General features: G+C 44.3%; 1 protein-coding gene across 7 annotated transcripts in view; it reads right to left on the bottom strand.

Annotated features, from left to right (window-relative positions):
- The window catches only part of DGKI (diacylglycerol kinase iota), a 248,809-nt gene that overhangs the window by 49,484 nt on the left and 187,097 nt on the right, over positions 1–12,228 (bottom strand). For all 7 annotated transcript variants that reach the window (XM_081926845.1, XM_081926849.1, XM_081926846.1 and 4 more), the window contains 2 exons: positions 6,471–6,550; positions 5,730–5,774 (listed from right to left, as the gene is read on the bottom strand). In XM_081926845.1, the coding sequence (XP_081782971.1) occupies positions 5,730–5,774; positions 6,471–6,550 (125 nt within the window). The remainder of the gene's footprint in view (positions 1–5,729; positions 5,775–6,470; positions 6,551–12,228) is intronic.

Below are 12,228 nucleotides of genomic sequence, written 5' to 3'. Positions count from 1 at the left end.
AATCCTGCTCTGGTGGCACGGCAGCAGTGGGAGGCCCCATTAGCTAAAGTGGTGCTTCAGGTTAAGAACAGTTTCAGGTTAAGAACTGACGTCAGGAATAAATTAAGTACTTAACCCGAGGTACCACTGTATTAAACTTTTGCAAATATTACTTTATTGTGAATTTAAATGCTTAATCAGGATCGTATATGGAAAGTGAGCTCCCACATGCCTATCCGCCAGGTGATAATGGCAACAACCACTAGGGGCGCTTGCATGTGGGAAACAGTACAGAAAGGGAAAGGCTCATGGGAAAAGCACATACTTTGCTTGCAAAATGTGCCAGGTTAAACCCCTCGCATTTCCAGGTAGGAAATGATGGACTCCTGTCTGAAACTCTGGAGAGCTGCTGCCAATCTGTGTAGCTAATACTGAACCAGTCTCAGCAACAGTCAGTTTCGCAGAGAAAGAGCTTCCATGGAATCTCCTAAGCAACACTTTCCAAAGGAATCACCTCACACATTCAGGTGTGAGCCACCCACTGAGTGACATGCATGCATGAATGAACTCTTCGGGGTGGATTCAAATGACTGAAAAATTGCCCCCGGCTGGACAATAAAATCAATGAGCGAGCCAAACAGCCATGTATTTGTCAGATTATTATTTTCCCCAATTGGTTTTTAGGCTGCAATGACGATTACACCCACACACTTTCATTGCAGATTGAAAATCTATCTGGACATGCCATGCCGTGACAGATGGTTGCTCAGCCAATTGTACAATACCTGGAGCTTGCCACACAGCCAGGCCAATTTTCAGTAGTGAGAATCACTCCTATGGGTATTTTTGAACTTTGTGATGGATTATACTGGGCTATTGTGAATCTATATGAGAATAATTGCATATAAGCTGAGCAGTCAGTAACTGGGTCAATAATGTATTGCCAGTGTCATAAGAACATACCTAGAGGAGCAGACCAAAGGCTCATCCAGCCCTGTGTCCTCTTCTCACTGTGGTCAACTAGATCCCTGTGGGAAGCTTGGTAGCCAGATATAAGCACAACAGCACTCTCCCGCATTTGTGCTCCATGGAAACTGATGTTAAGAGGCATACAGCCTTCAGCAGTGGAGCAGTTATACAGCATCATGGCCAGCCACTGATGTCATTGGTCAAATCATCTGAGTTATGTTAAATGAGTGTTTAGTTTTAAAATACAGCCTCTAAAATGTGCACGGAGAAAAGTAAACAAATGTGGAGCACTAGCCTGTCCCATGTTGTTGTTGTTTAAACATTGCAGCCTGCTAGAGGCTCTTAGCTAGTAAACGAAGCCAGCTTTGAAGAAAGATATAGCGCCATGGCCAAAAATATGGAACCGAACTGTAAATACCATCTGGATTGTGGTCGACTCCAAAAAAAAACTGTTCTTGGCTCATGCATTCTTGGTGTGCAAGAAGCCAGCCCTCTCTGCCTGGGCAATTCCTAAAACCATACTGTTACAACAATTAGGGTTTAATTCATTGAAAGACTCCATCTCTAATTTCTCACGACCAGGCTGATGCTCATTAGCTTGGCATGAGATTTCTGTCGGTGGTTAATGGCCTTTACGTCGGTCCCATGAGAAGCTGCAAGATTCGTCTTATTAGCTGCTGCCTCCGGGCTTGTTTTAAGTCATCTATCTATCATCCACTTCCCTCCTTCGTTATGCAGGATGGGGAAGTAAATGATGCTCCCGACACCCTTCTCATGCAAGCTCCCAAGAGATTCAAAGATATGGCAAACCCAGAAGCAAAGCCTGACTTGTGCTGCTTTTGCAAGAACTATTTCTATCACATAAATCCCCCATCCACTTCACACGCCAGAATCCACCAAAGGATGGCTTCTCCTTCCTACGTTTAGGCATGAACCCTGCTCTGAGTGCGAGTTTCAGAGAGTTTACTTTCTCTGGAAAACAGCAAGCCCTGGAGAATTATGGTGAATTTGTAATACCTTAATTGATTGATTGATTGATTGATTGATTGATTGATTCTTATCACACCATCACCACCACCAACCTCACTTGGTGAGTGTCAACAGGATTATAGCTAAATCATGTCCAATGTAAAAGAGGAGGATGATAGCAGCATGCACATCTATGCAGTTTGCAGAAGTACCAAGTTTGGGGGGGTGTTAAGGGGGCAACCCCTGCCATCCCCAAAAATAAAATGGTCCAATAAGGACTGAGCATGCTCAGCTGCCTCAGCACACTGAAAGTCTGGAGGGGGGCCAGGAAGAAAACTGCAGGTGGGACAGGATAGATTCTTCTGGAAGATAGAATTTTTCACTGGCTGGGGCACTGAACAGCAAACTTCCATCCGACAGCATTTTGCTGTAGACCCCAGCAGTAATTGTTCTTGCAGTACAGGAATTCTCAGTTAATCCTAAAAATTGTGATGTGATGGGCACCAAAGAACAGAAAGGAGGAAGCTCCAGGGTACATTGTACAACTGAAAGTGGTGGAAATAAACCACAGGATAGACCCTGAAATATTCGATGCATCCCACATTGCAGACAGAAAGGTTCAGCTATGGCTGCACTTTGAGAGGCATCCTTTGGGATCTCTTACAGGTTTCTGGGACACAGCACCTCTCCATCCCTAACCACATTTTTTGGCACCCCAAAAAACTGCATTGATTGCTGGCACAGCGGTGCCAACCTCACACATAGACCTGCTTGCTCTGCTGCAGAGAATAGTGCAGTTCTTGCTCGGCTGATCTACTAATTAACTTGAGTGCAGACACTGCTTTAGGTGCAGAGAATGAGGAATATATGAGAAACACTGTCTTTGATAACTCAGATGCAGATAGTTTGACAAGAAGAGGGGAGGGGAGATTCCTGGGTGCAGCTGCACAGCCAATGCAGCCTTCGCTTTTGGCAGTCATCCACTCGGAGACGGAATCTTTTGACACTCTCCCTGTAACTTTGTAGAAGGCAACCCAAACACAGCAGCTGAACCAGAGGGAGGTGGAGTTCTCACTTACATGAGGGTGGGTGTCTATGTATTAAACATACTGCAGCAAGCAACACACACAAAAAGGAAGGGAACACAAATCAGCATCTGGAGGCAAGTTTCTCATTTGCAGCTGGGTTCATGGTGATGCTATCTGCTGACTCTCCCCATTCCAAACTCCAGGGAACCCCAGGAATGAAATGTACTTTGTTTATGAGATCTAAAAGTGCCCCAGACACCTTATTAGTGAGACAGGAAGATAGTTCTATTAACTAAAAGGCTCTAGCGCAGGTACTGTCCGCCTTTCTCTCTATAATTCATACCAGGTTGATAACAAGACAATGCTGCTGTGGGTTGAGAGCTCAAAGAGATGCTCGGAGAATATATAAATAACTCCCTGGGAAATTGAAGAGAATCTAGGAGTCCATTCAAAATGAATAATAATCAAGTACTGATGATGCACAAGAGGATTCGAAGAGGCTCACTTGCGGTGGGTGGGTGATTCATTGATATACATCAGGGGTGGGGAAGTGGATCTGCCTGGGAGGCCAAATCATGATTTTCTCAACCCTTTGTGGGCCACATTTGACAGGTGGGGAGAGCCACTTACTTATCACCTGACATCGCAATGATGTCAGGTGACCTTCTTTGCTCCCAGGGGTCTTCAGAAGCCCTTTTCAAAGCACTACATTGAGAAGCACTTTGCAGGTGGGGGGAAAAGCCTGACTTCTGTCCAAGCCAATCTGATTGGTACAGGTGGAGACATCCCTCACCAGAGGAAAGGCAATATGACACTTCATATTTTACCAACCACAAAACTTGGAAAGCACCACAATCAGGGAAGAGGAGAGGAAGCAACTCCATATGCTTGAAACGAGATTTCTTCCAAGCCCGACACATTTCAGAACAGGAGCCTTTCCTTCTTAACAGCAGTCCTCATCAAAAGCAAAGAACTCTGCTGTGACGCCAACAATAATTCCCTTGCTGTTGATGAGAATTGCTGTTCAAAAGCGCCCCAAGGAAGGATTTGTTCCGAAATGTGCAGGTCCTGGAAGAAATCTCATTTCAAGCATCTGCAACAACTTCATTGTCCCGTCCCCCTCCAGTTCATATTTTACATTATCCCTCTCCACAATGTGGATTAAAAAGAGACTGGGACCATTTCAATGGCAAACTGTCAAAGATGATGACCCTCACCTATGAAATGCTAGCTACAAGGAAGAGTGTCAAGGCTCCAGGTTAGTTCCAACAGAAGTATAGTCCTCACAGATAAGAGATGAGATTAGAAACCCATTTCTGGAATATAGAATTCCAGGTTGCTGGTGGGGGATCATATTTAATGTTCCCACATTAAAAACTTTTATGCACCATGAAAATCTATAATCTTAGGGAAAACACAAATCTGGAACCTTTGTCCTGATATTCACTTCTCACTGCAGATGGGGGTCATATAAGTACTACAGTTGTTATTGTAATTATATGTATGTTTTAAACAGATGTTATCTATGTATATAGTTTTAATTTTATTAATGTTTAATTTTTTAATGGTTCTCCCCCCCAAAAAAAAGTTTTTAGTGATTCTTGTTTCTTTCTTCAAGCTTCCTTGAATAAGGGAAAAGGGGGGAGGGGTATAAACAAATACATAATAATAATTAAATACTACAGTATATATTATATACTACAGTAACACTTGGTATTACTGGGACTTGGTATAACTCAAGATTTACTATTTATGTAATAATAATAAAAATGTCAGTTGTGTTCGTGCATTTAATGTCATGTCTACTTCGGTCTGGAGTCACAACTTTAGTTGGATCAGGTTTGAAATGTTACTTTTTTATGAAGGGACACTCAGTAAAAAAAAAAGCAGTTTCCTTGTGCTACTGAGGGTCTTGGAAGAACAGTTTTCACTGTTTTGTTCTTAAACTGTAATAATTCACACTGGGGCTTGCTGGTGAACGGCAGGTAATATATTAAATGGTGGTGGTGGCTACGATCATACCTATTCCATGCAAATGTTAGTTGTACCTTTTTTTTGGAAGCGAAACGCTCTGAAAGAAATGATCCATTACTAACTTCACATTTTATTGATTTTTCATGCTTTGGAAAGAGCAGCAAAGACTGGCCTGAGACCATCCCGACTGATCTTAATGACATGAACCCTTATTCTACATCAGAAAATTCAAAAATGTAGAACACCTCTCTCTCTTTTTATAAGGTAGGTCCCCTTGCTGGTGCTATACTTTATTAAACTCTTCATTTTAGCGTGTGCGCAAGCATGCTGGGGAAAATGATGTGGAAAGTGCATGAAGGTGATAACAAGAGAATATTCCTTAAGGCGAAACAAGATTAAAAATGCAACTCCGTGAATCAGACGAGATTATATTTAAAATGCACGCTGGAGGATGAACCTTCAAAAACAGATTGTAAATGCAAACAGAAACTGCTGCAGGTGATCTTTGCATGAACTGAAAATATTATATAAAAAGGAAGCGAATGTGGCTTTGCCCTCTCTCAAGAGTCATGTCCTCTTTTGCTAGGAATTATAGGTCAAGACTTGCCAGGAAAATATAGAGGACTATTCATGTATGCCACAACAGCAGCTAGGATATTACTAGCGCAAAAATGGAAAGAGGACTAGATACCAAAAGAAGAATGGCAAGAAAAACTGATGGACTACGCTGAAATGGCGAAGCTAGCTGGAAAACTTAGAGACAAGGACAATAGAGACTTTTAAAAAGATTGGGAACTATTTATGTTGTACCTGGTAGTGGACTCTCTGGGTTGTTGAACTTACAGATTGTAAATCCTAGAGGGAGAAAGATCAAAACAATGAATGGTTAGTCCTAAACCAGCCTCAGCCTCCATCGTTTTCCAAACATCCTTGCTAACTTGTTGCCATATCCAAACTTCTTCATTTATTATTGTTCAGACATGTCACAAAATGTTGTGTAGGCTCCTATGATGTAAGTAATGGGGCCCTATATAAGGAGCCTACATTCTGCTATTTATAATTATTAGTAGTTTACATCATATATTTACACCTATTATTATTTCATGTTATAGCAAGTTTATAGAGACTAGATTATGAGTCTTTGCAAATTGTGTTTCTAAAGGAACTTTTGTTATTGCCAAATGCCAATGTGTTTGCATTATTAAGTTTGTTATGAATAAAAAATCATTTTAAGTTAGAGGTTAATAATTATTTCACTATTAATATACTTCTTCTTAATTGTATTTCACTATAAATATACTTCTGCTTAATTGTATTTCAGTTCAGCAATTACTTTAATAAAATGCAGTACATATTTTGTTATGTGCAAATGGCTTTAGATACCTATTAGGTCCATAAATTACCATATAGCATATATTCAACACAAGAAACAGCAACAATTTGTTGTTGACAAAGGACAGCTGGACATTACCTTCAGTAGCCTAGGGACTCATCAAACCTAAATCCGGCCCTGAATACCTGTGTACATGTGTGTAATTTGCGGCAACTCACCTCCTCTAGGCGATCCACATACATGCGACAGGTCTCCAAATCACAGTCTCCTCTGACAACTATCATTCCCAGAGGAATAGCTACAGGAATAATAATAATAGTAATAATAATAACAATAGTAATAATAATAATAACTACAGCACAGTGCAAAACAGAAAGAAATCACAGTACTGTGCAATCTTTTTAACAGCACAATCCTATACAACAAGGCTCGTTTGACCTGTGGTCCTCCAGATATTGGCGGACTACAACTCCCATCATCCCTAAAAATTGATCATGCTTACTGAGTTGGAGTCCAACAACACCTGGAGGGTTATAGGTTTGCCACCTACGGTGTGCCTGGTGCACACCAACCTAGAAAGCCAATGGGTTTTATTCCAAGGAAACATGTACTGGATTGCAGTCATACATTAAAATAGAGGTATTTCAACTGTGGTCACCTCAGCATAGTTAATAATAAAAAAATCAGGATTCATTCAGAAAACCTAGTCAAGGCTGTTCACGACAACATAAAGTGACATTACTACATTTCACATTATTCCCACAGAGAGAGAGAGTAGAAATTTTCATGCTATGTACACCATTGTTCATGGAGCGGGCTTTCATGAGTTTTAGTAATGTAAAGAGCATGGGGAATCAAAGTAAAGCAATTTATTTATTCTTTTTTTAAAAAAAATTGTTATTTTGACAAAGTAATAATAATAAATAAATAAGAATAAATTGTTTACCCCACCCCTGAGACCATTCCATTTTAACTATCCAGGCTCCCAAAATTTCAACACTTCTTGCAATGTTTTGACCCCTTTCCGTTTTAACAGTACAAATTCTACAAACACCCTCCATATCTGCTAAAAATAATTTCTCCTTCATATTCCCCATCTTACCCTAATAGCGTGTGTTAATTTATCATTAATAGCTAATATCCCGCACCTCTTTATACCAGTCTTCCATTTTATATTCACTTTGCCCCTTCCACTTCCTAGCTATAATAACTTGTGCAGCTGTCAATAAATTTGTGAGCAAGTCCAGTAAAGCCATTCAAAACACCATGGAAACACTGGGTTTCATTAACATCTGGTCATTTATCCCCATTTGTAAAAAAACTAAAATCACAGAAAAGAAATTGCATGTGTCCTAGTCTCCTAGGAGCTTTGGACACAATCCGCCAGGAGGTTCTCCTGTTCAATCCCCACTGAAGTGAATCAGAGCTGTGTAGGAGCAGGGAACCTGTGACCCTGTAGATGTTGCTGGACTACAAGTCCCATCACCCCTCACTATTGGTCATGCAGGCTGGGGCTGATGGGAGCTGGAGTTCAATAATATCTGGAGGGCTGCAGTTGTCCATCCCTAGTGTAGAACCACAGTACTTCTTGCATAGCTCCCATTCAGTGTGCAGTAGAATTTCTTAGTGAATTATGCTCTTTGCCCTACTACTGCTAATCCTTCCACCTTTGCAAGAGTGTGTATGAGCATGGACCTCTCTACCCAGCAGCATTGACAACAGTGCTGAAACAGTTTGAGAATAAACTAACCCAGCCATCATTGGCATTGTGTTTTTGTAGTGCACAGAAACTGAATAACAACTCTATTTCAAAAATACATACTCAGTGCATTTCAAATACATGGGAGAGCTTTAAATTCAGATGAAAAACCTTCAAGATTACATATTGATGCATCATTAAACAATTTAGTTTTCTTCTATCAAACTCATCACAAACTGCTTACGGTTGATCATATTATGAGCTCTAAGCTGGCTGCAATGGCTTAAGAATTAAAGGACTGTTTCTGACATTCATTTCTGCCATGCTGGAAATTAATGAATAGTCTGCAGTTGGCACTTTGTTTAATGCAGAGCTTTTAAAAGCATAAGAAGCAACAGCAGGCTAATATTTTTCCCCCCCCCCAATGTATTTTCACTCTGTTTACCTTTCCATACATCTCATGTGAGCTTTAATTTAGCTCCTGTGCCAGGGCTCAGAATACAAGGCAGGTGGGACCTGGCCCCCTTCTCTTGTAACCCATAGTGTGATGGGACGATGAGCTGCTTGTGCGTAAAATGCAAGTCCCTCAGAGTTTGATCAGGCTTTCAAACCTCTGCCTGTGACGGAGCCCCTCCAGCATGGCTGCGTCAATCACTAGTAGGATCCGAAAGTGGCTGCTTTCGGAAACGTTTCCAACATAAAAGCTCCTTAACGGAAACACGTCGTCTGGCCTCTCGGCGTGACAGTTTCCGTCGAGGTGTGGGTGTCCCTATAGGAGGTCCTGAGACCTCCCCACTGGTTTCGCTTGAAGCGTCTCTGAGCCATCCCTCCGACTCACTTTCCCTTGGAGTTCTTGCTCGCCCTCTACTGGTTCCCTCTTCCGCTGCTACTGCTCTCTCACCCTCAGTGAGCCTTTGCGCCTCCGGCGCTTTAGATGTCAGTTCCCTGACATCCACCTCCCCTCCAGGGCCCCCTTCACCCCCTCCCGTCTCCTCTCCTACTGGCGGTGAGGAGGTAAAACCCTTGAAAGAACCTCCCTCATCTTCCGACGTCGCGAACACTTCCTTCCACTTGTTGCTGTTCCTACTCTCTAGGTACTCTTCGTCATCAGAGTCCACTCCCTCTTCCAACTCCGACTCCGCGAACCCTTCCATTTCCTCTTCCTCATCGGTGGTGCCGAAATACTCCCTCCTAAACCTTGCTATCGGCTGAGGTTTCCTCGGGAACCTTTGATGGAACGTTTCTGTTAAAACCTCGTCATTGACTTCCTGCGCACTTACCCAGGTGTTTTCTGACTCCGGTTCCCCTTCCCACGCCACTAAATACTCCACCTGATTTCCCTTCCACCTGGAATCGAGGATTTCCGCTACATGGTTGCGGCGTTCCCTCTCTTCCAAGGCTGGTCCCCTGACGTGCTCCCCTTCACCTCCTCCCCTGTATGGTGACAGTAACGACCTGTGGAACACTGGGTGCAATTTCATGTGATTGGGTAATCGGAGTTTGAAAGCTACCGGGTTGACCTGCTGAATCACCTCAAAGGATCCCAATCTTCTGGGCCTCAGTTTCTTACAACCCCCTTTGAACGGCAACCCTTGGGTTGACAACCACACTTGATCCCCCACCCTTATGGTTTCACCTTCCCTTCTGTTCTTGTCTGCCTGCTTCTTATATTGTGCCTTAGCCCTTTCTAAGTTGAGCTGGAGCTGCTGATGGATGGCTTCCATCTCTTCTACAAAATGTTCAGCCGCTGGGACGCTCCATCTCTCCCCTCCTTCCCCTGGAAATGCCCTGGGGTGACACCCGTAATTAGCCAAAAAGGGACTCATCCCTGTGGACACATTCTCCGCATTATTGTAGGCAAATTCTGCCAACGCCAACTTTTCGACCCAATCGTTCTCTCTGTCATTGACATAACACCTAAGATATTGTTGAAGAATGCCATTTGCCCTTTCCGCCTGCCCGTTGGTTTCAGGGTGCCGGGCAGTTGAAAAATTGACTTCCACGTGTAACAAGCTCATGAGCTTCCTCCAGAACCTGGAAGTAAATTGTTTGCCTCGATCTGAGATCACCCTCGAGGGAGCCCCGTGCAACCTAAAGATATGTTCCACAAACAACTTCGCCGTTTCTTCCGCTGTGACTGCATGTGAGCATGCTACAAAGTGGCACATCTTAGTTAACAGGTCTACTACTACCATGATGGCTGTTTTCCCCTTGGACCTTGGCAGATCCGTCATAAAATCTATTGATATCGCTTCCCAAGGCCGTTCTGGTGTGGGTAAAGGTTCTAATAACCCTGCCGGCGCCCTTCTTTCCCCTTTGGCTCGCTGACATTGGTCACACCCTCTTACATACTCCCTTACATCTTCCCTCACCTTAGGCCACCAAAATTCCCTGGTAACCAACCACATGGTCTTGTGTTGCCCAAAATGTCCCGCCGTGGGGCTATCATGCAACTGCTTGAGTACTCTCCCCCTCAATTCACCTTCGGGTATATACAGGGCCCCTTTGTAATACAATGCCCCATTTCTTTCCTCAAAACCTCCGGGGCTCTCGCCCTCCCCCCTGAGACCTCTGAGCTTATCCTGGGCATATTCATCATTTTCCGTTTCCTCCACCAGTTCTCGTTGCCCCACCATCGCCGCCCCACACACCCAGCGGTCCTCCGGGATGACATGTCTCTCTTCGATCACCCCCTCCCCTTCCCAATATTCTGGTTTGCGTGAGAGCGCGTCCGCCCTGACGTTTTCTGGGCCTGGCACATAACAAATCTCAAAGTTAAATTTGGAGAATTCCTGTGCCCATCTCACTTGTCGTTGGTTGAGCACTCGAGCTGTTCTCCAATACTCTAAATTTTTGTGGTCGGTGCACACTTGCACCTTGTGTTGTGCCCCAATTAATAAATGTCTCCACCTCCGGAATGCTTCGTGAATGGCAAGTAGTTCCCTGTCATACACCGTGTAATTCCTCTCGGACTTATTCAGCTTCCGCGAGAAGAAGGCACACGGTCTCCACTCCGACGCACTCCTCCCCGGTTGAAGAAGGACCGCCCCTACCGCCCGGTCGGATGCATCTGTTTCCACTCTCATGGGTTTTCGTAAATCCACATGCAGAAGTTGTTCTTCCGAGGCGAAAGCCCTTTTCAGTTCTTCAAAGGCTCGATCCGCCTCTGCCGTCCAAACAAATTTCTTCTTGCTGCTGAGACAGTCGGTGATGGGCGCCGTCAAGTGGGCAAAGTTCTTGATGAACTTCCGATAAAAGTTCCCAAATCCCAAGAATCTTTGCACGTCCTTCTTGGTCTTTGGTGTCTTCCATTCCAGTACCGCTTGGACCTTGCCTGGATCCATGGCCAATCCCTTGTCTGACAAGCGGTACCCCAGGAATTCCACCTCCTTGGTATGAAACTGGCACTTCTCCAGTTTCACCCACAGCTGGTTGGCTTGCAGCCTGCCCAACACTTCTCGAACGTCCCTCACATACTGTTCCTCATTTTCCGAATACACCAACACGTCGTCTAAAAAGGCCACACAATTCTTGTAGAGCAAAGGTCCCAGAACGTGGTTTATAAAAGCTTGAAAACACGCGGAGCCCCCTTGTAGACCGAAGGGCATAACGAGGTATTCAAAGGCTCCCAACGGGGTAAACATGGTGGTCTTCCATTCATCTCCCTTCCTTATGCGTATCAGATTGTACGCCCCCCGCAGGTCCAGTTTTGTAAAAATCTTTCCCTTCCTTACTCTGGTCAAAATGTCATCAATTCGGGGCATAGGGAAAGCCAGGGGCTCCGACACTGCATTGAGGGCCCTGAAGTCACACACCAGTCTCGGTTTGTCTGTGTTCTTTTTGTCCACAAAGAACACTGGGCTGCCCCCCACCGCTCGGGACTCTCTGATGAAACCTCGCTTCAAGTTTTTGTCAATGAACTCCCTCAGCTCCTGCATCTCCCTGTCTGACATGGCGTACAGCTTGCCTACTGGGAGTTGGGCCCCTGGGAGTAGGTTGATTTGACAGTCAAAGGGTCTATGCGGTGGCAGTTTGTCTGCTTCCCTTTCGCTGAATACGTTGCTCAGATCTGCGTATTGCGGGGGCACCTTCCCTTTGTCCATCACTTCCATCCCCGCTAGGGTGACTCTGTCTCCTCCCGAAACCTTCCCCTCCTTGCAGTGTTCTAGGCAATGCACTGACCCAAAGGAGACCACCCTCTGATGCCAGCCCACTAGCGGATCGTGTAGCGCCAGCCAGCTCATCCCCAAAATGATGGGCGCTCCTCCCAGGATGGC

This window comes from Podarcis melisellensis, assembly GCF_964234715.1.
Source record: "Podarcis melisellensis genome assembly, chromosome: 10".
NCBI lineage: Eukaryota > Metazoa > Chordata > Lepidosauria > Squamata > Lacertidae > Podarcis > Podarcis melisellensis.
Note: the sequence above shows the minus strand (reverse complement) of the source record. Positions and strands in the feature narration are given on the sequence as shown.